The sequence below is a fragment of the Apus apus genome, chromosome 7, assembly GCF_020740795.1.
Source record: "Apus apus isolate bApuApu2 chromosome 7, bApuApu2.pri.cur, whole genome shotgun sequence".
Lineage (NCBI taxonomy): Eukaryota > Metazoa > Chordata > Aves > Apodiformes > Apodidae > Apus > Apus apus.
This window is the reverse complement of record NC_067288.1, coordinates 30,314,277-30,329,229: the sequence shown is the minus strand read 5'-3', so window position 1 is coordinate 30,329,229 and position 14,953 is coordinate 30,314,277. Positions and strand designations below refer to the sequence as shown.

Here is a 14,953-nt window from a genome sequence, read left to right as displayed (position 1 = left end):
CAAAACCCATCTTTTTTCAAGCACGTTTCTCCAAAAGAAAACTGCAGCACATTGTCCTGGTCTAGTGCACGCCAAGCTGGTGGTTTGGAAGAGTCTTTTCCAAGACCCTGTTTCCTGCTACCACTTTAAAGGTAAATGTGAATTTAAGACATACAAAGAGGTTCAATATTTTCTCCTGGATGCCAAGGTCTGGCTTCCAGCCTCTCCTCCCCCCCCCTCCAGGGTACAAGCATCCCTCACCAAAAAGAAAAAAAAAAAAAAAAAAGAAAAGAAAAGCTTATTTTGACCAACTTTACACACCACGAGCACATTTTAGATTATATTTCACTTGGTGGTAACCTCTGCTTTCACCAAACATTCATTTTCCCACAACATCTAGAGCTGCCACCAAGCCAGCTTCCCTAGAGCCTCACCTTCCCGACCCATCACAACCCCCTCAAACCCCTGCTTTGCATTGAAAAACCTGAAGGAAATGAATGAACGTGGCCCCTGAAGAACAACCTGGCAAACAAAAAGGTTCCAGGAATCTTTTTCAGAGGGTAGGAAAGGTGAAAGAACAGCAGTGCTGTGTTTTTACCGACGGTGGGAGTGGTGGCTGCGCTCAGGGAATTGGTGGAAGATATGGAAGATGTGCTTTCAGCCCGGGCTAAAGGTGCTATCGGAGGAGGGCTGGAGGAGTGAATAGGAGGGCTAAAAGGCCTGGACTGGAGAAAAAACAAACATAAAACAGCAGAAGGTTAAAGAAAATACACATAGAGGCATCTGCATCAAACATTTTGCATGAAGGCGTCACCCTCCGTACCCCCAGGGTCACTGCAAACCCAGACAGCTCTTGTGGTGCCAACAGCATTTTAGGTTGAACTTGGAAAAGTGGTAAATGATGTCCACCATGTCATAGAATCATCACCACAGACTGGTTTGGGTTGGAAAGGACCCTGAAGATCCTCTAGTCCCAACCCCCTTGCATGGGCAGGGACACCCCCCACCAGCCCAGGCTGCTCCAAGCCCCATCCAACCTGCCCTTCAACACTGCCAGGGATGGGGCAGCCACAGCTTCCCTGGGCAGCCTGGGCCAGGGTCTCCCCACCCTCACAGCCAAGAATTTCATCCTAAGATCTCGTCTCAATCTCCCTTCTTCCACTTCAGAGCTGTCTTGTGGGTCTGGGTGTTTGAAGTCCCAACAGAGCACAGGAGCTCTGCTGTTCACAGGATGCATTTAACCCACCTGGCATCGGGAAGGGAGAGGTGCCCACCACATACAAGTCCCCTCAGGTGCAGCCTGTCAGATCCATAGAGATCCTTTGTGGAAAATGATATCTCCCTAACATCAACCTAAAAATTCTCTACCACTTAACATAGCCCAGGATGGTGGGGGAGAACCTGGGATGCTGGTGGGGGGCAACCACGAGGGATTGCAAGACACCTCCCCAGCCAGACCCCTGTCCAGGGATGGCCAGACCTTTCCCATGGGCACATTCCCTTTTTGCACCCGTTTTCTACCTTTGCCATAACCTCAAACTACCATTCAGCCACAACTGGCCTCGCCAGGCAGAGCCAGAGGGACATGTAGCCTTTTTCCCACATGGAATTGGTCTCGGTGACCAAACTATGGAAAAGAAATATGGATGTAGTGCTTAGGGATGTGATTTAAACACTGATCTGGTAGATTAGGTTATGGTAGGTGGATTTAGGTTATGGTTGGACTTGATGACCTTCAAGGCCCTTTCCAACCAGGATGATTCTATAATTCTAGGAAACTCCAACCAGCCCTGGCACCGCCTGCAGGTTATTTGCTCCTCACGACTTGCTCTGCTCCATTCATTCGTCTCACCAGCTGACAAAGGCATCCCCCCCAGACCCCTGCACACCCCCCAGCACAGGACCTACCACATCACTGACGGGGGGCTTGCCAGGGGGCAGCTTGGGGCGGGAGGGGGGCCGTGGCGGCGGCGGTGGCGGGGTGCCACAGGTGGCTAGTGGAGTGCTGCAGGTGGCTAGCGGGGTGCCAGGGCGAGCCGGGGACGAGGAACCTGCAACAAACAGGAGATGTGAGTGCACCACAGGCAGGGTCCCCCCGGGTGACACTCCCCCAGGCCCCCCTGGGTGCCCACCCACACCCTGCACAGCTCCCCCCCCCGCCCATGGCTCCCCACCAGACACTTTGGGTGGGGAAAGACCTTTCTTGGGCTTGCTGATGCACCTCTCTGCTGTGCCAAACTGTGATCAGCTTTACCTGAAAACCAGCCACATGGACAGGTGAAAAATGAAACGAGTTCAGCCCCTGCAGAAGCTGATGCCACAGGTCCTGCACTCCAGCAGCTCCCAGGCCTCCAGCAGCTCCCAGTTACCCACCAGAGGAATGAGGGGTCCTGGCCAGACTGGCAACGCTTTATCCAAGCCAAGAGGAAAGGTGGGAGAGTGAAGTGATGAGATTTGTGCTGGGAGCACAAAGTGGTTCCCAACTGTCTGGAGGAGTCTTGGAGAGAAGGGTGCAGTGACTGGGGTTCGTGTGGTCCCCAGCAGCTGCTGCCTTGCTGTGAGGGGCCATTTTGACAATGAAACATACATTTTAGCAGCTACCCAGCACACTGGTTGTCTCCACGTACAGAAACTCCCTGCAGGGTCAGTTCAGCAATCACTGGTATTGTTACAGAGCCACTGGGGATGGCACCAAGACAAGGGGGGGTGGCAGGAGCAGGGAGGGGAACGCAGACCCCACGTTGCAGCACGGCCGAGCTGGTGCTTGCTGCCAGCCTGCATGGAGCCCAGCAGCCCAGGGACATGAAGATAAGCATGAAGATAATCATTCAGATCAGGCCTTTAGCTTGATTCTTCCCACTTGCAAGAGAATCATTTTACTGTTTTCTATAGAAATGAAACTCGGATACAAACGTCAGATGGTTGAGACAAGAGAGGGGTTTGTTTAAAGAGCCTAAATCCCAGTCCTTCATTTGCACACACCTCCAAAATTGAAGCCATTTTTGCATTTGAGTGCCTAATTTGAGAGCTAAAGGTTGAATTATTTCCTTCCTTACCCCCCCAAAAAAGCCTGACAAAATAGGAATTCTTCAGAAGTAACCTAGCAGCACTGGAGGGGTGTCACAAGACAGCGACTTCCAGGGGGCATTTTACCCTGGCTCAGGAGTGGCCACCAGCCAGCAAAGACCCTGCAAGATGCCAGCCTTCATCCAAGGAACTTAATTCCTCAGGGATTTAAAGTCCCTGGGAGACTAATGTACCTCTAGCTGTTTTCCCCAACAAGAAGCTGGGGTGGCATGTTGTAAATCAGCATCCAATAGGGCTGCCATTCCCAGCCCTGCCTGGCTTCTGGGATGCAGTGGTGTCCTGGAATGGCCCTGCTCCATGACATCCTGCAGATGGCCACCTCAGGAGCTGGATGCACCAACGGAAGGGTGAGAACTGGGCAGGAGCAGGAAGGCTGCTGGATCTGCACCCAGATTTTGTGGGTCTACTTCAGGGCTCTGCATTTCCACAGCTACCTGTGCCACACCAGTAAGGTGGAGGTGTTGGAGGCTGCAGAGCACACCAAACAAACTGGGAGTCATTCCTGGGGAAGAGACATGGATCTTCCCAACCAGGCAGCACTGCCTGGCAGAGTGGGGTTTCTGCACCCATGGAGCCACCAGCATGTCTCCAGCCCATGGATCTCTGCTCACGCAAGGTGGTTGGCATCAGGGTGGAGAGCAGGGTAGGAACAAACTTGCTGTTTCCTGCTGCTGATCTCCAGGAGAATTCCCAGCTCCCACCAGGATCAGGATGCTGCAGCCCCACCCCCGACCCTCACCCCCCCAATCTCCCTGAGCCAGCACAGAACAGCCACCACCACTAAAGCACACTTGCAGTGACAGCCACACTCAGGGGAGGTGACGCATCATCATCAGCCCCCCCTTCAGAGGTGACCAAACCCCAAAGCAGATGGCACCAGGCTGGGGACAGTGGCTGGGCACAGGGCTGGGGGCTGTGCACCCACCACCTCCCACCACCAAGGCTCCAGAGTGGTGACACTCTGCCTTGATCTCTGGTGGCTGCAGGGTGACAGGGATGTGCAGATGGTGGCTGCACCAGGAGAACACAGTCCCTGGGCTCAGCCTCAAGTGGCACGATCAGGTTGCACCTTCTCAAGCTCATGTAAGCTGACCTCTTACCAGCTCGTTTGCCCTAATGGACTGGCAGATATTTATAATTAAGCAGGTGCCAGCACGTGCTAGAGAAACCTCTCAGGTTCATGCCAGAAGCCCTTTCTCCAGACCCAGGAGGGAGGGACCAAACACCCTCCAGCCCCATGCCACCTCTGAGCTGCCACTTAGCTGGTTGCAGAAGCTCTGAGGTGACCATATGCAGTGACCTGTCTGTGATTGATTTAACCCCTCGATTATTTGCCTGAAATGTTTCCACCTACGTTCACTCTGAAGCCTACTGGGGGCAGAGCTGCAGCAACGGCAACGCTCTGCCAGATTTTGGAGGGGTGTGTGTGGGGGGCTGTCTATACGTGTAGCGGGGGGGGGGGGCAAGGGTGGCTCATGGGAGCTCGGGGGGGACCACCAGTGAGGAGCAGGGGAAGAGGACACAGGAGGCCAAAGGGCGGACGCTGGACGTGGAAGCACAAGACAGCCGGGTGGGAGGGCAGGTGCCGGGCACAGGCACACGGAGGCAGGAGGGGACAGCGGATGCGGTCACACGGAAGCACACCCAAGACCGGGGGACGTACCGCTGGTGCTGCCCGTGCCGCTGCTGGCGCCCGGTCCGGGGGAGGAGACCACCGTGCGGTAGGTGGGCGGCGGAGGGGGAGGCGGGGTGGCTCTTTGTCCCGGCCCAAAATCTCTGGGAGAAGCGACCGGCTCCACGTTCTCATCCTTAAGGTGGGGCTGCTCAGAAACCTTCTTGTCAGCCTCTTCCAGGCGGAGCGGCGAGGGCAGCGGGCGGGAGGGCGGCGGGGACCCCGCTCGGTCCCGGCCCGGCAGCTCCGGAGAAGCGTTTCCCGGGGATGGATCGGAAAAATTGACCCACTTGTCTTCTGCGTTACCGGCAGCAGACTTGGGGGATGGCACGGGGCCAAAAATGCTGTCCAAGTCACTGATGGACGGGAGTTTGTCACTTTTGAGCTCTGCTGCCGCCTGGTCCCCTCCTGCGGTCAAAGCAGTTGGTTTTACACTCGGCTGAGGCGGGGGAGCCGCGCTCCTGCCGCTCGGGGGGCTCCACCCCAGCTCCGTGCGGCAGGAGACGCTTGAAAAAGCCCTTTTCCTTACCAAGCTGCCGGAGAATATAATTCATGTGCAAGAAAGTTTCTACGCCAGGTGATGAGCGAGACAGGGGAGCGGGACAGAACGACGGACACGGCTGAGAGCCAGCATGCAGCAGCAGCCCAGCCCTCCTCCTCCTCCCCTTCCACCAGCACAGCCCCACAGCCTCCCCAGCCTCCCAGCTGGCTCCCAGCCTTCCTCACAGATTATCAGAACTTCATCACAGCACGAGCATCACTGAATTATTGTGATTACTGTTATTATTGCTACTACTATCATCATCAGATAATAAACTGGCACCTAAAGCTCCCTCTCACACTCCACTATATATATATTTATACACATGTACATATAAATATATATACTGGAACATGCTGGCTGGGCACACACATGGGCAGTGCAGACAGCAGACAGGGTGTATGTGTTTTGCTTGCAAGCAGCAGCAGATACAGGTATTGGTGGGTCCCTAGCTGAGCTCCCACACATCACTGTTCACATCTGACTTCATCACCAACACAGCACCAGGATTCATCAGCAGGTGAGATGCTCCAGCCTTCCTTTCCTGGCCTGCATTTCTCTTCCCAGAAGATGCAGCAGAGGAGCCCGTGGGCCCTGCAACAGCCACATGTGTATGGCTAAAACTCATGTGGCCCTGGGGCTACCATTCCACCCCTGTCCCCAGCACTGGGGCAGCCAGCTGGGCTTCTGCATTTGGGGAATAAAAGCCAGTTTTGCTAAACCAGGAAAAAAAAAAAAAAAGGAACAAAAAAAAAGCTCTTCCCCTGGCTTTGCTTTGTGATCACTTGTGTTGATGAATCTACATGTGTAGGTGGAGGCTCTGCCAGCCTGGCTGCTGAGGCAAACAGAAAAATGAAGATATGGGGGGACGAATGAAACACTGATGGATGGAGCAGGAAGCTCAGAGCAGGGCATTTCTTCCTGACATTGTTCCCAACACCGCAAGGAGCTCAGTATGTGTGTCCACACAGTGTCACTGTCACAGGAACAGGACATTCCCCAAACCTGGACAGCCCCAGCAGGCAGCACGCCCAGCACCATGAATTATATCCTTAAAACTGCTTTCTGTCCTCTGGCTGCACCCAACACCTTCCAACCCCTTCCTTCAGGCTGTCCCTTACTCCAGGTACTGTTTCCTTCCCCTTCCAAATCCCCAGCTGCCTGATAGGGGAGGGTTTCCCACTTTCCTGGACAGCAGTGGGAATTTGGGAGGGCAGGACCTGACACAGGCAGGTCCTACATGCCTCATTATTCCTTAAGTACAGACCATAAAGAAGCATCACTAGTTATTCCCAATTTTGAGCAGGAATTTGGGGTTAGTGCCATCATTCATTTCTAAAAGTGACTGATACCGAAGGCAGAGGAGGAGAGAGCACAAAGTTCACCAGCTCAGGAGTCAAAGGCATCTTTGCATCCTGCCTAAAGCACCACCCCCAGCTGCAGCACCCGCTGAAGCACCACGAGGGTGAAGGAGAAGGGGGACGCTTGAGGGTCAAATCCTGGTCTGAAATGCAGCCAGGAAGACCTGACCCCCCCCCCCCCCCCGGCACAGGATCATCTACTGTGGCTGGGGATCATCTCCCAGGGCTGTGTGGTGGCACACGAGGGGGTCCCACCCTGAGCTTTTACCTATTCCCACGGTCAGAGGGGAGCCGGTGCGCGGCGGCGTGGCCGGGATGTTTTTCGGTGGGAGAGGTGGAGGTGCTGCAAAACAGAGCAGAGAGGGGGGGAAAAAAAAAAAAAATCAGTGGCAATGCATTTGGGAACATGCACAGCTTCACCCTGGCCTTTTTTTGTTGGGTTTTAGCTTTTTTTTTGTTTTAATTAATTTTTAAATCTTAGCTTGAACTCCTGTTTCAATCCCTGGATGAACATTTTCATGGCAACCTGCAGCCTCCCAGGCACATTTCTAGCTGCCTTTCTCATGTACCCCCACAGGTCCCAGGGGGAGAATGCTGTGGCTAATTAACCACCACAAAGCCACCATTCCCACCACAAGTGTCACCATTTCAACCACAAACTGGTGAGGTGGCCTTGGCCCATGGGCATCAGCTGGGGTGGGTTTGGCACGAGATGGGCTGTGCAAATAGTGGGGGGGGGAGAGGAGGGGGGGATAAGGAAAGGATGACTCACTGCTTGATTAAAATATTACAGAACTGCACTGAGCAGGAGTCTGGGTGCAGAAAAGTGGAAGATCTGGTTTAATTTCTATATATACACACACACACTTATTTTTGGTTGATAACCCGCATGGTCACTTACTTCCAGTTGGAAAAGGTCTCGGTAGCTTTGGGGACTCTACACTTGCACTGAGGGGTTGGGCTGAACCCCAGATCTCAGGCTGATCTAGAGTGGCTGAAAAATCAAAAGATAAAATAAATGCACATGCAAGGGCATTGACAAAACCATTTTCTTAGAAGCAGCAAAGAGCGCAGATGAGATGTGTTCATTAAAGACGCTAAATAGTGGCCGAAACCTCTCATTAATTAAAGACAGAGATTCCTCTGTAATGGTAGATAATTACAAGCTTGCCAGATTTCTAAACAGGTCATGCAATTAGTTTGACACTCATGCTGCTTGACAAACAAAACAATGCCAGTTGCATACACAGGGGCTTATCACCTTACGTGAAACGCTGCAGAAATTGTCTGCAATTTTGGGGTACCCAGTGAGAAATGGGTATTTAAATGAGAAGATCCAATTCTAGTCACACAGGGTGTAAGGGAAACAGCCCTTTTCAGGTGTCATTTATGGTTTTGGCATTGTTTTCCTCAGCTTGTGTGTGGGGAGCTGCTTGCAAACATACTTTTAATAAAAGAATGAGCTACAGGGCATAACGAGGCTCCCAGTGGCAAAGGCCATTTTGTGATAACTCTGGGAGGAGATCTCTTGGGGAACAAACCACTCCTGTGAGGAAAGGTGGGGGTTTTTCCTGAGGGGGGGGCAAAAGGAAGTCTCACCACCCGTGGTCCCCAACCCACCATCCAGCTTCTGCTCCTCAAAGGCCGATTCCAGCGGGGGCCCGAAGAGCGGGGCCAGCGCGGCCGCGTCCTCCCCGGCTTTCCTGCTGCTGGGAGAGACAAGGGCAGAGCAGCCATCAGCTCCAGGCTGAGACAGACAAACCTAAGAACTATAGCTACAATAATAAACACGTGTATATGAAAGATAATACATGAAAGCAGAACCACACACACAACCATTGTAGAATGGTTAGAGTTGGAAGGGACCTTAAAGATCATCGAGCTCCAACCCCCTGGCACAGGCAGGGACACCTCCCACCAGACCAGGTTGCTCAGATAACAGTATTGATAATGGTATCAATAAACTATTATATACTACAGAATACTATATTGATACGTATCAGAATATATAAAAACCTAAAATACATAAATCAGTATCATATCTGTCTTTTCAGGGAGTGTTTATCTTCCAGACTCACAGACACCTGGTAAAACACAACGTTTTGGGCAGAGGAAAAGGAAATTTGAGTGGTGGCACCAGCCCGGGCACTACAGGGTAAGTATTGCCCAAGCAGCCACTGAAGCATGGGAGATTGCTTCAGTATCAGAACTGCTCCAGATTGCGTGGAAAAGGGGAAAAAAAGTCATGGTATGAACCACGCTGGGGTCTAACACACCTCAGTTCAAGGCCAGTAGCTGCACTAACACTCCTGGGAAGATCTGGCTTCACTCCATGTCAACTAGTCTGTTTGCTTCCCTGAATCAATAGAACCTCACAGCATGGACATGCCAGCTCTCCCCCTACGGATCAGGCTAGAGGTGGCTTCCAGCAGTGGATATTCTTGTATCTTGGACACTCAGTAAGGATCTGAAACCTGGATCTAAAACCAGAGGTACCACTGCCATCAGCAGTTCTGCATGTTTGCATTTTGGGAGGATCCACCATCACTGCCTGGGCACATCCACTGGTTTCTTATTTCTGGGTTTGACCTACCCAGGTGTACATGGAAAAGGATCCAAATCTGGAGGTGAAACAGCTACTTCCCATTGAGCAATTGTGTCAAGGTGCAATTGCCCACTGAAATGCTTAGAAACCACATCAGGTGGTGTGCCTGAACATAGCTGTGCTGGGTCATTATAGAACCATTTGGGTTAGAAAAGACCTTTAAGACCATCCAGTCCAACTGTTCCCCCAGCCCTGCCAAGGCCACCACTGCCCCATGTCCCTCAGCACCACATCCACACGGCTTGGAGACTCCTTCAAGTATGGGGACTCCCCCCCTGCCCTGGGCAGCCTGGGCCAGGGCCTGACAGCCCTTTCCATGCAGAAATTGTTCCCAAGATCCAACCTCAGCCTCCCCTGGCACAACTTGAGGCCGTTTCCTCTTGTCCCATCCCTTGTTCCTGGGGAGCAGAGCCCGACCCCCCTGGCTCCAACCTCCTCTCAGGCAGCTGCAGAGCCAGCAGGTCTCCCCTCACCTCCTGGTCTCCAGGCTGGACACCCCCAGCTCCCTCAGCTGCTCCTCTAGGACTTGTGCTCCAGCCCCTTCCCCAGCTCCCTTGCCCTTCTCTGGACACGCTCCAGCCCCTCCATGTCCTGCTTGTCCTGAGGGGCCCTGACCTGCCCCCAGGACTCGAGGAGCAGCCTCAGCAGTGCCCAGCACGGGGGCACGATCCCTGCCCTGCTCCTGCTGCCCACCCTGTGGTGACACAGCCAGGATGCTGGTGGCCCCTTGGCCACCCGGGCACACACTGCCTCCTAGCCAGCTCTGTTGCCCAACACCCCCAGGTTCTTTTCTGCCTCTTCACCCCCACGGGCTCCGTACTGACCTGGCAGGGTCCGGGGTGGGTGTGGAGCGCCGGGGCCGTGCGATCTCCTCACCTGTGGCACAGGATGGACAGCCCAGGGTCAGAGCTGCTCCCCCACCCCCAGCACTTCCCCAGCCCACCCACCAGCATGGCACACGTCCCAGCCCTGCTGCAGGGACCCTGGCATAGAAAGGTCTGTTTCATTCAGATGTTATTTCCGAGGAGAGCTGCACTGCTTCCGTAGGGTCCCCCAAGGGTGTCCCCCACAGCCTTCCTTAAGGAAGACATTTAGGTGCTCTCATTTCTGCCAGGATCCCTTTAAAGCAAAACTGACCTGCTCCCCTCCTTCCCTTTTCATTTTTTTTACCACCCCTCTACTGCAAAGACTGCTCTTGAGGGCTGCAGAACATACTTACTGGATAAATTCCTTTTAATCGTCCCCTGGAATGAGAAACACAAGAGGTGAGCAGGATGCACAGGGACAGGGGCACGTGCCAGTTGCCACCCGAGGAGGGACACACCAGGAATTGCCCGTCTAAGGGGACACCTAGTTCAGGTGGCTGCTAACACCCACCTGCTCGGCTGTGGTGGGAAATCCCACCTGCTCCCAGCACACAGGGAGCAGACAAAGCTCTACCAAGAGGGTACGGAGCCACGTGAAGCCATCTCCAGGCAGGGCAGGGCTGTCATCACAGCTGCCCTGACACAGGGACCTCCACCACCCTCACCCTCCTTGAGATGACATCAACCCAACCACCTCCTGTCTGATGGGCTGCACAGGGTGATCTAAGCCCAGTGACATTTTTAGCAATTTAAATCCTGGCCCTCGCCACACAACCCACACCTCCCCTGGGCAGAAGGAGCTGCAATCCCTCCAGAAGAAGCAGGAAGGGGGGAGGGCTGCATGAGGACCCCCCCACCACAAACAGGGGCTCCAGGGGTGTGCAGGGATGTGGGTGAAGCCTGGAGGATGCTCATCACTGGGGTCACGTTTGCACTGGTGGGGCAGGACAAGGTCCCACCACCCCCTGGGGTGACAGCAGAGCCCCAGCACCCCACTCCCCTTCCCCTGAGCTGGCTGTGGAACCCCAGCACCCACTTGGGTGACCCCAGCAGCCACAGACCCCTCCCCAGCACCCCCATTCCCCGGGGGGAGGCAGTGGGTGCTCACCGGGCTGCGCCGCTGCGGCCAGCGAGAAGGAAGAGAGAAGAGACAACCTGGTCAGAGAGGGACAGGTCAGCACCCCAGACCCCCAGCAACCACACACCCCCCAGCACTCCAGGAGGGCTCCTCCTCCTTGTTCCCAAGGGCTGGGTGGGGACAGCAGTGTCCAGAGAGGGACCCCAACACCTGAGGAAGGGATTAATTTCCCCAGTCGGGGCTCCAAAGGCCTGGGGAAGCCACCACCATCACACACCAGAGCCCACCAAGGGGTTTCTCTGCCTTCTCCTACCTGCCAGTGTGCAATGATGTACAGAAGCCACACCCAGGTCAAACTCTCCTTAGAGATCTTGCCCAAACCCACCAGCTCTTCCACCCAAACTACACCCCCAGACCATTCAGAGCAAAGCTCTGGTTTTGAATGCTGAGTTAAATCAAGGAAAACAACAAGCATCACGCCTCCTGAAGCAGGAGGATTTGTTACTGGCATTTCACATTCCAGCTGAAGAGCCATGCAGAACAGGGACCATGCAACCAAGAGAGGACAGGGCTGTGACAAAAAAAAAAAAAATGGGGATAAAAAAAACACCCTCTTACCGGACTTTTCCTCTACAAGAATGCAGGAAAATAAGAACAAAAAGAAAATGAGAAGGTATTTTCTATAAAGGGATAAGACAGAAATAAAAGACCTGTGTTCTGAGCAGCAGCAGCAGGTGTAGAGCTGTTAAATATTGAGCAGAGCTGTGTGTGCATCCATCCCAAGGGAAGATCAGAGGGAGAAAGAGCACGTAGGAATAAAACCCTGCATCCAAGCCACCTTACAGCAAGTGGGGTGGAGAATGTGCCCAATATAGACTTGGCCCCTTCAGTAAGCCCTTAGTGCTTTTCCCATCCCATTTTTAAGATGTTGCACTGTTCCCTCTCTCCTCCCAAAATAATGTCTCCTGCTTCATGTCTGTGCTGGCCTGTGTGCAAACTGCTGGGGCCAACACTTGGAAAAACCCAGACTGGATAATCATGGAATCATTTGGGTTGGAAAAAGGCCTGTAAGATCATCAGGTCCAACCATTCCCCCAGCCCTGCCCAGGCCACCCCTGCCCCACGTCCCTCAGCACCACATCTACAGGGCTTGGAAACTCCTTCAAGGATGGGGACTCCCCCCCTGCCCTGGGCAGCCTGGGCCAGGGCCTGACAACCCTTGCCAGCAAGAAATTGTCCCCAAGATCCAATCTCAACCTCCCCTGGCACAACTCCTGTCCCATCCCTTGGCTTTGCAATAATTAAAAAAAAAATCTGGGATTTTTTTCCATCCCCTATCAACTTTCCCCACCTACCTGGCAAATAATTGCCAGTCTCCAAAACTCCCCCTCTCCTTTTTGCTTGACTTGTCTTGGTTGATTTTGAGGTTTAGAGTTTGATATCCCCCCCCACCCCCCCTCCTTTTCCTGTGCTTCCCAAAGCAGCCAACTGCAGTTTCTCACCCGTGACTGCTAACAGCCAGGAACTCCCATGTTCAGCCCAAAAAAGCATCCAGGAGGGGACATCACCAAAAGGGACCAAACTGAGGGGAAGCAGAGCCAGGCCAGAGGGACTCTGGGTTTCCCAGGACAGTGACTTGTCCCAGAACCCTTCATGAAAATTAACAACTTTGGGTTGGAAAGAAGAAATAAAAGCAGTAATTTCGCTTCCTCTTCCTTGTTTCTTCTTCCCTTCTTCCTTGATTTTTGCCTGTTCATGCATATGTTGGATTCATTCACACTTCAGACACGGGCTAATTATAAACCAGCAAAAACTTCATCTGAAAAGACACTTTTAGCCCACGCTGAAAGGCAAAAAACAAATCTTCTCGTGGCTGAACAGATGGGGATGAGACAACAAATCTTGACAAGCTTCAGGAAAACCAGGGGGTGATGGTATTTACACTGGGAGGAACTATGGAGGTAAGAGGTTTCCTTCCACTGACCCCAGATAAGAAACGTCCCTCTAACATCCCACAGGAGCAGTGTGGAAAAATCCCCAAAATGCTTTCCGTGTCCTGGGGGTCTGGGCAAGACCCACCTGATTTGTGTCCTGAGTGATGATGGCATTGAAAAATGAGGAAGAAAGGGGAAACAGAAGGGAATGACAGATTCTGATCTCTGTTCTATGAGCAGAAATGGGAATTTTTAAGATATTTTGGGCTGGAAACATCACCACAACGTATCTGAGTCACATTGTTGCCTCTACACAGATGGGGCCCTATCAATAAGGACACAAAGGCCAACTAAGGGACCTAAGGGGTTGCCCCCAGCTCACTCAGGATGAGCTCAGGGGACCATCCCTACTTCTTCAACCAGGGGGAGGGACAGAGAAGCCCAGGACTCACCACGGGGGAGGGAGAAAGTGCAATGTTGCCTACAGAGGCCTTCAGCTCGTCCACCGTGGCCGCGCTCTTCAGGACATCTTTGGCCTGCAAAGGCTTGATCTTGATGTTGAACTTCTTGTGCGCCTCCTCCTCCTCCTCGGACTCGCTGGAGGAGTAGAAGTGCTTTCCTTTGGTAGGTAGGGCTCAGTTAAAGAAGGTGTCCTGCTGCAGCATCCAGAGGCTCAAAGCCCCCTGAAAAGTGGGGACGGGGGGTTCCCAAAGTGCTTATTCCAAGCACCCAAGGGCAGGAGTAGCTGCCTCCCCATCGTGACTGCACCGGCTCATGGTCTGTAGAGGGTCAGAGCTTTGCAGCAGCAAGAGAGGGAGAAATCCTGCTTTTCCACTTTTCCTCCTCCAGCTGGGAGGAGGAAGCTGAAAACCAACTTCCCACCCACAAAGCCAGTCCTCCTGGGACACCCTGCTGGGATGCTCACCCCTCCTCAGCTGACAGCAGGCAACTCAGAGAATCAATTAAGTCACCTTGTGCTCTGCTGCCTCAGGTAGCTCCCTCTGGGAGCCAACTGGAGCTGCAGAGCCACAGCTAAAAAGGAAAGGGGGGGAAATAAATAATAAATAAGTTCAACTCCCGGCCTGGTTGTGAGCCCCTGCTCATCTTACAGTTTGTAAGCCAAGAGGGAAAGGCAACAATAAAGGATATAGCCTGGTTCCTCTGGTCGGATGCTGTATCCCTCCTCATCAAGCTCAGGGGAATTCTGCATAAGACACAAAAAAGAAGCCCAAAAGAATCAGGAGTGTTGTTTCTGTTCCTGGAACACCCGAGCAGCTCTTCCCTGCTGCAGGGAGGGATGCCCAGCGTAGCCCCAGGCATCCCAAACCCACCGGTGGCCCCTGGGGCTGCAAGTGGCCCCCCCACTGCAACCTGGCAGAGCTTGGTACAGCCTGATGGACACGCAGGTGCAAACCACACATCTAGGGACAACCAACACCTGGACATCACCCCGGAAGCCAAAAGGCTGCTGGGGCTGGAGGGAGGGGATGCTCTGGGGGGCACTTACGTATCTGTCCCAGTCGATCTCGGCGTAAAATCCATTGGGGGCTCCATTTGTTTTCTTCTGCAACAGATGGGAAGACACGATTGCCAGGTTTTGAAGTGAAGGAAACAAGAACACAGCAGGTCTTTTACACATCTGTACACACGAGGGGACATATACTGTGTCTATAGGGCTGGGATGCTGCTGGGGATGGCTGGGGGTGCAGGCACTACAGAGAGCTGCTCTGCACAGGCCCATTGGCAACACACACCAGCATTCCCCATTGCTGGAATGCCTTCCACACCAGACAACTGAGAGCCTTCCTCCCCCCCCAGCATTCTTTAGCT

The 14,953-nt window shown here is 53.4% G+C and overlaps 1 protein-coding gene across 1 annotated transcript in view; it reads right to left on the bottom strand.

The window, feature by feature from the left end:
- The window catches only part of SGIP1 (SH3GL interacting endocytic adaptor 1), a 48,857-nt gene that overhangs the window by 15,391 nt on the left and 18,513 nt on the right, over positions 1-14,953 (bottom strand). Inside the window, exons 5-17 of the mRNA XM_051625537.1 lie at positions 14,631-14,687; positions 14,273-14,327; positions 13,576-13,751; positions 11,808-11,819; positions 11,220-11,231; positions 10,465-10,489; positions 10,070-10,121; positions 8,261-8,346; positions 7,542-7,634; positions 6,909-6,983; positions 4,730-5,146; positions 1,888-2,030; positions 578-704 (exon numbers count right to left, since the gene is read on the bottom strand). Of these exons, the coding sequence (XP_051481497.1) occupies positions 578-704; positions 1,888-2,030; positions 4,730-5,146; positions 6,909-6,983; positions 7,542-7,634; positions 8,261-8,346; positions 10,070-10,121; positions 10,465-10,489; positions 11,220-11,231; positions 11,808-11,819; positions 13,576-13,751; positions 14,273-14,327; positions 14,631-14,687 (1,330 nt within the window). The remainder of the gene's footprint in view (positions 1-577; positions 705-1,887; positions 2,031-4,729; positions 5,147-6,908; positions 6,984-7,541; positions 7,635-8,260; positions 8,347-10,069; positions 10,122-10,464; positions 10,490-11,219; positions 11,232-11,807; positions 11,820-13,575; positions 13,752-14,272; positions 14,328-14,630; positions 14,688-14,953) is intronic.